The following is a 13,835-nucleotide window of genomic DNA, read 5'->3' on the forward strand; positions in this document are numbered from 1 at the left end:
TCCTATAGTGTAAAACGTCAATGTAAAGTTTCATGACAGGATATTTTGATCATGTATATCCTACAATATTGTTTTATGCAACAGTTTTTTCCCACTTTTTTTAGATTAAAAAAATGAGTGCAGCCTTCAGGTCAAAAAAAGAAAGAATTAAAACCAAAGACAGCTTCTAGCAGTTTAATATTGTTTTACTCCATTGTTAGCAGAGATGTCAGTATTGAAAAGCAACAGTTTAAAATTAAGGACACACAAACGTACCAATTCCATGAACTTGATAATACTGATGCATGATGACAGAAAGTCCACTCTTGAAACGTGAATATTTGTTCCATGATGAGGTTAATATGGTGCCTCAGTTTAAATATCTATTTAAAGTTGTAGGAATACAAATCTGAAAGTGAAATATTTTTTTAGGGACACTGAACCGATTTCTTTGTGAATGTGTGTGTGTGTGTGTGTGTGTGTGAGAGAGGAACACACTTTGTGACACAACAGAGATCTTAAGCTTAACAGACCGCTGTGCCTCAGACTGGTCCTGGTGATCTGGCGGAGGATGACGTGCTGTTCTTTTCTGCCGAGTTAGTAAAACACAGCTGTGCCATCAGCTGCACAGATATTTAGTTACCACACACAGCCGTACCCGCCAGCACAAACACACAGCGGGCCGGTATCTCCATCAAAACTATGCAGCAGTAATTTAGTTTTGCTCCTGCGTCCCTTAAGGGAACATCAAGGCAAGTTTGAAATTAACAAACTGGCAGTAACAAGCGTGCCCTCGCTCAAGGACACCAGTCTGACAAGGGCACTTCCAAAACATTCACAGCCACATTCACAGCTATTGTCAGCCGTGGAGGGAGGGAGAGCTTGTGAAAAGAGAGCTTGTGGAGTGATTGTAAGGGACAGTATGGCCCTGAGCTACTAACACACACACACACATACACACACACACAGGGTTTTATTAAACTCATAAATCACGATGACGACAGACGGCGTCTCAGAGAGGAGACTGTCTGAACGGGAAGGTTAGTGAAATTAAAGCGCTGGGGAGACTCACACACACACACACACACACACACACACACTTCTGTGACGCTCAAACAAAACAAAAATTGTGCACCTTGGCAGGTTATCCATACAAACCATGGGCTGAAAACTAAAAGCTGTGACTTGCAGCCTTTTTGTTTAGGTCCGTTTTATACTGAGTCTGAGGTTAAAGTCACAGTTCTTTTCATCCCACACACTTAGATTAAAACATCTCAGATCCCAAATACTTTTTTAATGTTTTCAGTTACTCTTAATGTTGATGACATTTGCCTGGACAAATTTGAGTGAAGTTAATGTTCCTGGACGAATGTCATGTTGTTATACAATGTGTTAAAATGTACTTTCCAGCTTTGTCATAATCTTCTGAAAATAAAGGAAACGTTTCCAGTTTTGAGAGATTTAGTGAACACAGTTGTAGTTTAAATTGCATGAACATTGAGGCTCTGAAAGGTTCAATGTTACATCTGATAATGGGGTCAGCACTGTAAATGAAGTAACAACATAATGCAGCATTGCTCACATACATATTGTTAAACAATGGTGTACGGGCGGTTCAAACAAACAGATATGTATTCTTTTTAGCTCGCTAGCATCTGGCTGTAATATAATGTAAACGTAGCCAGAGAGGGACAGACAGATCTTCAGAAGACAGACAGACAGTTATGTGCTGAAATAGACTTTAAACTTTATATTTTTATATAAAATAAACACTAGTAATTTACTTTAGTATTAGTCCTAATAGTGCAAGTGCAAATGCAGTTAGGTCCATAAGCACGGTAATATCAATATAGGCATTTTATGATTATCGACAATATGTAATGACAACAGTGTAGGTATCGACACACATTAACACACATCAATGCATCCACATCAGGATTTTGTTTTGAGTATGTACGTCTACTTTTCAGACAGTTAATAAGTGTATAAAAATGTACATCTTTGTACAGGCAGGGACCACACGGCCAGTTGAAATGATAAGCAATGTGCTAAAAACAACTTTAAAGAAGGGAATATAGCTGCTGGATTTGGCAAATTATAATTTACATTAATATATTTGCCTTTTTTTTTTTAACAGTCAGAAATGTTTACAGTTGTCCCCACAATGATTACAAAAAAAGTACCGTAGATCAAGAGCGGGCTTGATTTCTTGTTTTCTCACGGGGGATGTGATGGTTTAAGCAGTAAAGAAGCAGGTTTAGCTCACAAAATGAATAATTAAGGTTGCTGCCATTCAACTTTCAGCTTTCCTTTTAGACCTTCACAACTATATCATAACCAAGATGGACTTTCTTCATCTATGTCAAGATTATGTACAATTTACAATAGATTAGAACAGAATCTAATATGAACTGTAATGCCAATGGATTCAAGTGACCACTCGTACAATCTGATTTGGCCTGGTGTAAATCTATCGGGACTCAGTTTTACCCAAAGCCAGAGTGGACAGGTCCGTTGTGTGGCACCACAGTCTTCACAAGCCTTTGGTCAAAATCCTTTTCAATGAAAACACACAAACTAATAACCGTCAAACAAGTTAAATAAGGCACTGCAACAGTCATCCAAAACAAAACAAAGACACGTAAAAATCTGGTTCAACGGGAGTAAAGTGATGTAGTTCACCAGGTCCTTGTATTGAGTTGAGGTGTAGTTATATTGTGATACTGTAAAAAAATAAAATATATAAATAATAAGAATAATTAGTGTGATCTTGCACAGGCACCACTGTGAAAACAGACTGAATTTAGTTTGTCTTTTTCTAGCTGAATTATGAATTATTTCTCTCGGTTTAGACATCGAGCAAAAGGTTCTCATACAACACCACAGAAGCGTCAATTGTTTCAAACTCACATTTACAAATGTTTTGTGAGAATTCCTCAAATTGCTGCGTTGGGTTGGATGGCAGACATTTTGGCTCGTCACAGCAGTAAAAGCACAGGTGTATTGATAACACTAAAAACTTCTGCATTCCATTGAGCGGAGCTGGATTCAGGCTCCAGGTTGTGTGCGTGCTGGCTCACTGTCATGGCTTTCTGGGACACTCGATGGAAACAAGTCATCACTAATGACATTTGTTTCACCTGTGCGTTTCCTGTCAGCCTGTGACGAGTCAAATGCCCGAACACACACACACACACACAACAGTTCTTCTTTTAGCGTTGTTGAGGAGCAGCGAGGCTATTATGCGACTGCTACAGTGTACGTTAACGCAATGGGCCTGGAACTTGTAACGGTACATTTCAAATAGCCAGCTGCGGCTTTTTGTGTCACTGCTTCAATAATAAAAACCATCGAGTCTCCGGCTGCAGCGAAGTGGATACACGTTAGGGTTCAAGTAGCTGCCAAAGGTTCCGGCTCGGGCAGATTGCACATGTTGTCAGAGATACTTCACATGATGGTGAGTTTTTGAAAGGGGCCTAAATCCTTTTTGACGAATCTGAAACGCTGAAGCGATTAATCGGTTAATTGTTTGGTCACTCACAACAACAAAAATGGTAATTTACACAAATATCAAATGTAGGAATTTGCATCTTTTTTTTGGTTTTGTATCTTTGTAAAATTAATACTTTTGTGATGAGTATTTTTTTGATATGGTTTTGACAATGACAGACATTGTTAGCTGTTAGCTTTCTGTTTAAAAGCAGATGTAGAAGTAAGCTTGAATGATTTACGTCAGGTTCTGAACAAACTAATTCTCATCAGACTGTACGTCAATAAAACAGTTTAAATATTTTATAAAAGTACAAACTGTGCCTTTTGTAAATTCCTTTTTGTATTTTCCATTTTTTTCCCATTATCTGTTTAAGGGTCTCATTAGATAAAGCGATCATTACATAGATTAACCCTCGTTCTATTACTAGTACTGTGCTTGTGTTTTTTTAATCATTCTAATTCGCCTGAACCTCGATGAGTTAATGAAACAAGCTTTACATCGCTGGCTTAACACTTGCTTGTGCTTCAACCAAACAGCAGCAACAATACGCCCCTGACGACACCTGGCCCAACATACAGTTACTGTCACCCATCATCTGTTACACCAACAGAAACAGAGTCGTAGTAGGAGCTCCAGTTGTACCCAGACGATTTTACAAGTGTCATAAAACTTCAATCCTTTAAGAGATCAAAAATGAAATCCTTCCCTGGTTGAGATGCCGTTTGCGTTGGGATGGTGTAACTGCTCCATCGCGTCAGATAGTTTCTGTAGTTAAAAGTATGACACTAATGTCTTCCACTGGAAAAAAAGGTGCATGATTTAAATAAAAGTTTTCCAGCGTAGGAACCAAAGGAGACCCGTCCTCAAAACAAGAAGGTCCTTCATTCAGCTACATCATGAACCACATTCCTCCTCTTCTGTGAAACCCAGAACTCATCTCCCTCATGGCCCTACAACATGATTCCTCTTCCTCTAAAGAAAAAGGGTGGTGAGCACCATCACAGGCTGCTGTCCTGATTGGACGCCTCAGGGGCCAGCTTCCTGTGTCGTGGTGAGGTGGACGAAGACAGTTTGGTTGGGGAGGGGGAGGCGGTGGAAGATGAGTCGCTGCCACCGCCTTCAGATCCAGAGGAGAGGTGGGGGACTGGGGGAGCCCTCTTTCTCCCCAGAAAGCCTCCTTCTAGTACTCCCCTCTTCTTCACACCTCCTTCCACCTTCACTCCTTCTCCCCCCGATCCCTCTCCCTCCTCCGGTTGTGGGTGCACCTTCCGCCTAACGTCGCCTCCGGGAGTCGGGCTGTCGGGAGCTTGTCGTGGAGACTCCCGACCGCTTTCCGTCTTCGACCCGGAAGCACCAGCAGTCGTCGTGGCTCCGATTATTGTGTGAGAGCTTGAACTGGCTGTTCGGCAAGCCCAGAACTCCATAGCCGTGGCTCTCCTCTCACTGTCCTCGGGCCCAAAGTCACACAGCGAACGGCGGACATCAAGGGTGTGGCTGGGGCCCTGTGTGCTGTGCTGTTCAGTGCTGTCCAGCACACCTCGACTCAGGCTGAAGTTCTGGAAGTCTCTGTTGAAAGACAAATGGATGGAGTCAGTTACAGGTGGATAGATACGTAAGCAGAATGCACAAGGACAACTCAGCATACATGCAAGTAGCATATCAGATCATTATCAGAATGGCACACATTGGGTGGTGGAGAATGTTTTTTTCTTGTGCCGTTTTTTTCTTCCAACTTTGACATCAGCACATGAAGATGTGGCAGAGATTGAATTAAATGCAGCACGATCACTGCCCACAGCATCTTCTGAGCACCCAGCCAGATCAGCAGGACCAATGGCTACCTAGGGTGGAGTCGACCGCCCCGGGAAGAGAGCCCAGATAAGAGCTCGGCTGGCCCAGATTGTACCTGGGGCTGATTCACTAACCTGCCTGCCTAAAATAGGACTTGGGCTGAGCCAGCAACGGGAGGTCAGAGACTGTTGCAAAGACCGGTCTACATCGTGTCAGAAGTAGAGACGAGGGGAGGCGGACTCTTATATTTGCATCTGTGATGCTTGGTTTTAAAACACTGTCAACGGTGATGGGCAGTGTTTCCCTGTTGCCAATTAGTTATGTTAATATGCCAATCATGTTATCTGCCCCGAGAGTTCACCAGTGTTTTTGTTGCTGATGTTTACATTTTTCCTGATGCAAATAAAAAAAATGCACGACAGGAATGCACTACTGGTTTTGTTTAGTTTTTTTGTGTTATGGGTGAAGCGCCCCTTTAATGAATTTTCGATGTAAAATATTACTTCACCTGTAGCTGTGGAAGGACTCCGTTCGTCGAGCACGGGCCAGCAGGGGGCTCTCTCTGTAGGGTCGCACCGCTCCGTAAGTAGCCTGGCTCTCAGAAATGGGCTCCTGAGCCTGTAACTGAAGACTGACGGAAAGAAAAGAAACAAAGTGCATATTGGTACAAGGAAGGTTATTCATTGCTGTGCTATTGAGACAGACAGTTCCTTATTTTGTGTATAAATGTGCGTGCGGATGTATCTGTAGTGAGAATTAGGAAGATGAAGGGTTGGGTGTAGTTGATTGTTTCCTCATTTGATATTTGTGTCCATTTATGTCTTTGATGTGGTGTGTGTGTGTGTGTGTGTGTGTGTGTGTAAACTGTCTCTCTAACCTCGAGCAGGACTCTCTGAGGCGTGTGTGGTGCAGCACGGAGGGGGCAGGGCTAATGTTTGGTGTAGCACAACGGGAGGTGCTCAGATCGCACTGGTCCAACAGCTGCAGTAGCTCCTCCTCTGTAGGCCCACCTGCATCTGTCAAACACAAGAGCAGCTTCAGAACACACACATACAGTAGTTCATCAAAGTAAATAATTACACTTGATCCTGGATGGAGTAGTCCAATGTGTATTCAGAATATTAGATACACACACACACACACAATGCTGCCGTCCACTGCTTGCCGTCTCTCTCAGCCTCCCCTCTTCCCCCCCCTATCTCCTCACCCTCTCTCTTCCTCTCCTCTCCTTTGTTAGCGGTGTCCATCGCAGTGGTCAGGTCCCACATTTGGATGCTGCCGTTGCCATGACCAGTGAACAGATAGCGCCGAGGTCGCGAGCCCATCCGGCTCGAACCCTCACACTCCCTCACCATAAAGCAAGAGATGGTGGTCACATCCACCGACTGCACTTCACAGATCCTGACAAACAAACACACACACACACGAGCATGTAGCAGGGTCAAACCGAAGTACCAAAATCTTACAAATAAGTTCAATTACAATGGGAAAGAAAGCAACTTAGTGAGATGAAACATCCTCCCTCCTCCCAGTTTATGACAATAAAAGACAAAGTTAGCTAAAAGTCAGAAGAGCAAAGGTGAAAGGGAAAGACAGACGGTGAATAAGATACCTCTTTCCAGTAGATGAGAGCCTTATAAACAGTTTGTTGGTGATGGGGATCACCTTCTGTATGAAAACCTGCTGATCGTCTCTCTCTCCAAATGGCCCTGGGAGCAGAGAACACACTACGTCTTTACACACCAGCCTGCAATCTTAGATCTGGATTCAAAACATTAGCGCTCGATTTGTCTCCGGTAAGTGATGTGTCCACTTTTGTGTCTCTTTGAGGCTGATAGACTGGTAGCTGTTTAATTCATGTTGCCAGTATGTTGTGTGTGTCAAGGCTGTCACAGCTGGCAACACACATATTCATATCTGCACATAGAGTACCTGCTATCTACTGAATTTGAATGCAAAGATCAGATCCACCCGTTACTACTAATGTCAACCAAGGACAGTATCAGACAATGCCTCTCTTTCTCCTTATAAATGCATCTATCCTTCCCTCACATTAATCAATATTGGCTTCTTCTCTTCTCTTCCTAACTCTCACCAATATCATTCCCAGAGCTGTAGCTCCCATGGCTCTCCGTCTCCTCCAGGGACAGTATTTTGAAGGAAGCCAGAGGGGTGGAGCCTGGCTGGGTGGAGATCATTCCTCTGAATCGGGTCACCGTCCACGTCCGAACGTGGTTGTTGTCCGCACACACTGACACACGCGGAAAAACACCACAAGATATCAATCACAAGTATACACCCATCATTTATTTTAATTTTAGACAGAAAAGGGTTAGCGAGGCAGCAGTCACGCACTGCTCACGCAGGCAGTGTGGTCCTGGCGTAATCCTCCTACCTATGACACCTTCCTCACCTGATACCAGATGTTTCTCAGACAGCATGATCTTTGTCACCGGGCTCCTGTGCACAGTGAATGTCTGAAAGAGCTGTGGGCCCGATCCCACTGTCTCCGGGTGTTGCACAATCACTCTCACTGCACCGCTGCTAGTCCCATAGGCTATCTCTATCCAGTTCCCACTCACACCTGAGAGGGGATGGGGGGGAGACAATATGAAAATAAAAGAAACAGACAAGCATATGCAGGAATAACATTTCTCTGATTATTTTTTGAGGAGAAAAACTGGTGCACTGACTGGTTTTAGGTGTGAGGTAGACTGACAGCGCAGTGATCGCATCATTTGAAGGGTCATGATAAAGCTCTGTCACTAGAAGATCATTATCCTTCATCCTCAGTGGAAACTTTTGCATGTCTGAAAAGAAGAAGACAAAATGTTAACGCATTGTCTCAGAATCATGTAGATAAAAATGACTGTTGCTGAATGACTGAAACAAATCTCTAAAGTACTTTTTAAAAAGCATTTTATGAGCGACAATCAAACAAGTCACTTCATTAACTTCACAAACATCCAATGGCAGACAGAAGATGGGAACCCCCACGTGTGTACACGCGTTTGTGTTTGCATGAAGATGTGTGTACCTATGTAGTAGATAGACCCATTGTTGCAGCCCAGTAGTAGGAAGGACCCTGCTGTGTCACAGCTGGTGATAGGAACCACATCTTGAACCTTGAACACACACACACACACACACACACACACACACACACACACACACACACACACACACACACACACACACACACACACACACACACACACACACACACACACACACACACACACACACAAAAAAGTGAACTCACAATCAGTGCAGTGTTAATCTGTGCAGTCACAATCCCTCAGCTGAAAGCAGACAAACTGCACCTACTTCAATGACCGGTCAGATTTTGAATGAATACACACTCATTGAGGCCCCATAATGTTACTGTGATGTTCCCTCACTCAGGAAAATAGTAAAACACAAACACTCACCTCTCTCTACTACTCACCCATACAAACAAACACACCTACACACACCTACACACACCTACCTGCCAGTGCTGTGTGACGGCATTCCACACCCCGACCTTCCCTGTATGGCTTGTAGCCACCAGCTGGTTCCCAATAAAGAATAGATCATCCACAGGTACGCCGAGACTGAATACACCTGAGGTGGTGGGGAGAGGAAGGAGTTAATGTGAGATTGTGGGGTTGTGAAGGCTGAGTCACAGAGATGGCAGGAAGTCAAAAGGTGGTCAGAAATTAGCACGGTGGTCTGCAGACACAAGCATACAGAAACTGCTTTCCAAATCGCAAACTTTTGATTTTTACTTTTAGTAAGTTCTGCAGCTGCCCTTAAAAAGTACATACTGTTGCACGCAGTATACTTCAAATGCAACCAGATGCAGTAGGAGATCCTGGTATTTCTTTAAACACTGCATTTGGTAGTATGGGTATTGGTGTGTTTACCTATCTCATTTCCACTGCCTCCGTCTTGGATGCTCCAGAGGATGATGTTGCTCTCAGAGGAGGCGGCCACCATCTTGTCCTTGTCTCCATGCGGGCCACCCACCACCTTGGCATTAAGCGCGATGCGTTCAATGGTCCAGTCCAGGTAAGGGGAGGAAAACACCTGCTGCCATCCAGAAGATTCCTTTATCCTGTAGCGAGATCACACACAGAGACAAACGTCAACATCTGCTTTTATTCTTACCCAAATGAAAAGCCTTTTATACTTTAAATGACAAGAACAGTTATGAACTAGTAGGTCCCTTTTGAAAAAGTTAGACATGCGTATGATGAAATAAAAAGGCAGCTTTCATTACCACAAGCTTGCATAACAACCAATAGAAACCAAATTACATTTTATTCTCAACTTGTCTGTGTATCTTTATTAAAACTAACAGTTCTCTACTTTGATTGAACGTGTACAGAGCCAAAGGTGACAGCGTTTGTACTGAACTGGTACAGGTATAAAAGCATTGTGTGAGAAATGTGAGACAGACAATGACTCCATCTTCCCATCATAAATAATTGACTGTCTCCCCCTTATGAACTATAGAGTGGATGAGAAACATTTAACTTTAAACCAACCACGTTGTGGCAGAATTACCTGTAGCAGATGACAAAGTGTGCGTAAGCTGCTACAATCCAGTTGTGGTGTCCCGCTATAATCAGCACCTTCCTGGGGTCAACCACAGGACCTGCACACACGCAAAACATAGAAATGAACACACCACTTTCATAGCCTGACAATCACACTGAATGTCCCTCTGAATATAATGGTAATGTTGGCAGTGATTCAAAGGTCTAGAAACAGGCAAGAATCAGTGATGTTTACTTCAAAGTATTGCACGGTATAAAACAGCCATCCCTAATCCTTCTGCATCAGTCCAGGGCACACACGCACACACTCTGTTTATTGTAGCTAACGATACTCTCTGATGTCATCCTCAGCAGAGAGCAGGCCGATGGGAAACTAGGCTACCTCAGTCAGCGCACTGAAAGGATGTGTCGGGTCACATTAGCTCCAGCATTAATGCGCACTCACAGAAAAACACGCACATGTGGACGAGCATAAACAATACATAAACTGTACTCTCTCACTGTTATAGAAAACAGACAAACTCAGATATGTGCAGTAGATGAAGAGAACGTATGTAGAAGGCAGAGAGTGTAGCGGAGTCACTGTCAAACTAAGAGACGTTGCTGAAATGGAGGTCTGGCTCAACAGCTGTCGGCATATATAATCTACAGATTATCACCATTACTGGTCTATTACAATCGGACACACTTCCTAAGGCTGCTCCAGGTTTTCTCACCCAGTTTGTGGTTGTCGTCTATTCCAGGTGAGCCAGAGAGGGAAGGGTGAGGAGGGGGACCAACACGGGTGAAGCCCTCTGCTCCACTTGGACCCGGCCGCTCATCAGAGGAGGGGCAAGAGGCTGCCGGGGTAGGGCTGGATTTACGGGCGGGGATGGCTGTCAAGGAACATTACAGACAATGTAACAGAGCTTTGTGTTTTTTATTGTATTCTGTGACTTTAAAACAGGTTGTTTCCTTCCTGCAACTGTTTTTGGAACATAAGTCTAAATATTTAGCTGACAGTTCATTGGTTTACTGTATGTTCAGTCCACATTCTGAACCACTCGGTGTCACGTCTTTACCTGGGGGCGGCAGGTAACCGTGGAAGAGAACGCTACCACACGATGAGCGGTCCAGTTCCTCACACAGCAGCAGGCGGCGCACTGCACACATGCACACACACACACACACACAAACACACACACTTCAGTGAGCCCACGATGACCAGAGTAACATGATAGATATTTTTCAAAATGAATGTACTACTTATATAATTACTGTAAAACATAAAGAAAAACAATTAGGAGAATGTAATGGATGATTATATTTACCGATGGTGATGCAAAGTATATTAGAGTTTTGTCATTATTGGTGTTAAATAAATCCTCCTTAGGTTTTGTGGATTTTAACCTCATACTCTTTCTTCCTGACATGACTGATTATGTCTGTATTGTGTATGTATTGCTGTGAACATTAGGATTTTAAAGCAGGTGATCAGTTTTCTCAATGGTAACTTTCCCACTCAAGTACAGACAATGAAGGGAAGTAAACCCTGAAACAGGAAGTAAAACCATATTATATATACATGGAACAAATAGTAATAAGGTTTTGACATTGGTCAAGTTGTCAACATTTCCCTTTAACACTTTATCGACAGGTCACTTGTTCTTAGCTGTTCAAACTGTACCCAGAAAATGTATATAATGCAGGTACATTATAAGGTTTACATAATATACTGTATGTATGAACAAGGCTGCCTGCTTCCATTTCCTCCAAAAACTCTTCAAAGCAACACACCTAAAGGAGTTATTCCGTAGAACTCGGCTTCATGTCGCAGGATGCTGATGTTGACACCCCTACAGAGAGAATAACAAGCAGCAGAAGTATTCAGTAAGACCCTGGTTACGACTCAACACAATGTCTTCCAAAAATAAACATTGTGTCATGTCACCTTACCGCAGGTCCAATTCTTTGGTTCGGAGGAAATTCAAAATTGGTGCAAAAGCTGTGGGGTCTCTGTCAATAAATATCTGAAAGTGTAAAAGAATTGTTTACAATCGTCATATTAACAGAACATTATCTAACAATAGGAAACTGGAAGAAAGTCAACGATGAAACATTGACTGTGGGTCACAGAATTTCTCTAATATGTTCTCAAATGGTTTCATGACATATTTGATATATTTATACAACAGAACAAATGTCAGGTCCTATCTGCTGGAAGTGTTTTCAGAAGTGGCGTGCGGATGCTGTCCTAGTTTTACATTAAGAAACAACAGAGGCTATACTCACAGCTCCAGTTTCATCCCGAAGAGTGGATATCCTTCCACTCAGCAAACTGGAAAGCGCACACACACACACACACACACACACACACACACACACACACACACACACACACACACACACACACACACACACACACACACACACACACACACACACACACACACACAATGCTCCAGTTAACCCACACACCTCTCCATTTACACCTAACAGCAGTGTTACCACTACCTGAAGTCAACACACAAACAGCTTACCTGTTGACTCTGAACTACAGATTAGTGCTGCATCAGCATGTGATGCAAGTGTGTATGAAGAATGACTACATATTGAGTGCACACTGCAGACAGCTGGGGCCAGAGAGACTGACAGGCAGGCAGGCAGACAGACAGGTGCACTGGCAGACAGACAGACGGGCATTTAGCACTACTTGGTCAGCTGTTGTCAAACTGTGAGCTCACTGTCCAGTGTTTGAGTTTGTTCCCGACTGTGGTATTTGCCCAGCCCAACAGTGGGTTCCCCTCACACCTAAATAACTCAAACCGAAAATACGACATTTATAAAAGTAATGCAGCTGACTTGATTCCAATGCCCAGAATGGTAGATGTATGAAGTAAGACAGAGGCAAGATAATGGGACTACCGCTTCTCTACATTAATTATTTAATACAAATGTTTGGTTTTAACAGGTTGCAACAGCAGCATAGCACGCTCACTGACTCTTATGAGCTAAATGTTGCATATACTCTCACACTCTGCACTTAATTTGCTAACACTTACAATTGATTCTTCAAATATCTAATCTTGTACAAGCAGTTTAGATCAATTTAATGCATCATCTGTTTTTCTAAGAGAGTCCAAATGCTGACAACATTACACTCACCTTGAGAAGAAAGAGTCTGGGATCCACATCAGAGTCTGCCTGGAGGTGCTGAACCTAAAGTATAAAGACACAATACCATATTTATTACAAACACTAGGGTCAGTGCATGACTGTGTGTGTGTGCGTGTGTGTGTGTGTGTGTGTGTGTGTGTGTGTGTGTGTGTGTGTGTGCAGAAGAGAGAGAGAGAGAGAAACGGAGTGGTTAGTATAATAATGATAAAGTACACGTCCATGGCTGCTCGGCCATGCCGTGCAGATATCATCACACACGTAACATTACGTAGCCAGAGCTCAAATTTCCCAAATGATGACCATCATTAGTCGGGCTGTCCTGTTGACGAAGCTCACCTTGTCCCACCGACGTTTAACTGGATGATCTCTCCCATCCCGGGCGTTACGTTGTTACCATCCGTAGCCATGATGACCGAGCCAATGGGTCGTCGTACGGAGAAGTCCCTGTTACTACTGTTACTGTCACGAGCTAGCTTGCTAACGCTCCTCTTCCCAGCAGCAGAGCCGATGTCCCGACTCTCCCCAGCCTAACAACCTCTCCCTGCGTTCCACCTTCCATAAAATATCCGTTATATACGGACGGCGTCGGTGTCGTTGAGCCTCCGCATAGTGGGCGAAGAGACACAGGGGCCTTCTTCTGGAAAAGGCAGGCACACAAGAATGCCTTTATTTTCCAGCGAGCTTGTTTGCATCACTGTCTTGCATGTAAATCGTGGATAACATCTTGCGCAGAATATTAGCAACGTGAAACAGCTGTACAAACGGTCTACAAGCGAGGCGAGAGTGTTCCCCTCTGACAACTTCCGGTTTCGTCTAAGCGAGGTTGGACCGTTTAACTTAAGTTTTTTTATGTAATAGGTTTGTGTAATATG

At 43.4% G+C, this 13,835-nt stretch overlaps 1 protein-coding gene across 1 annotated transcript; it reads right to left on the reverse strand.

Annotated features, from left to right (window-relative positions):
• Positions 1-160: 160 nt before the first annotated feature.
• kctd3 (potassium channel tetramerization domain containing 3) lies at positions 161-13,663 on the reverse strand. The gene is made up of 19 exons (XM_079157489.1): positions 13,300-13,663; positions 12,952-13,005; positions 12,079-12,124; positions 11,743-11,816; positions 11,584-11,642; positions 10,869-10,949; positions 10,524-10,682; positions 9,815-9,905; positions 9,172-9,362; positions 8,754-8,869; positions 8,301-8,388; positions 7,957-8,073; positions 7,677-7,847; positions 7,359-7,514; positions 6,876-6,972; positions 6,471-6,664; positions 6,141-6,279; positions 5,772-5,894; positions 161-5,038 (listed from the first exon to the last, which is right to left on the reverse strand). The coding sequence occupies exons 1-19, from the start codon at positions 13,368-13,370 to the stop codon at positions 4,471-4,473; spliced, it is 2,595 nt and encodes an 864-aa protein (XP_079013615.1). The 5' UTR covers positions 13,371-13,663; the 3' UTR covers positions 161-4,470.
• Between the last annotated feature and the right edge of the window lie 172 nt (positions 13,664-13,835).

The sequence above is a fragment of the Pholis gunnellus genome (genome assembly GCF_910591455.1).
Source record: "Pholis gunnellus genome assembly, chromosome: 1".
Taxonomy (NCBI): Eukaryota; Metazoa; Chordata; class Actinopteri; order Perciformes; family Pholidae; genus Pholis; species Pholis gunnellus.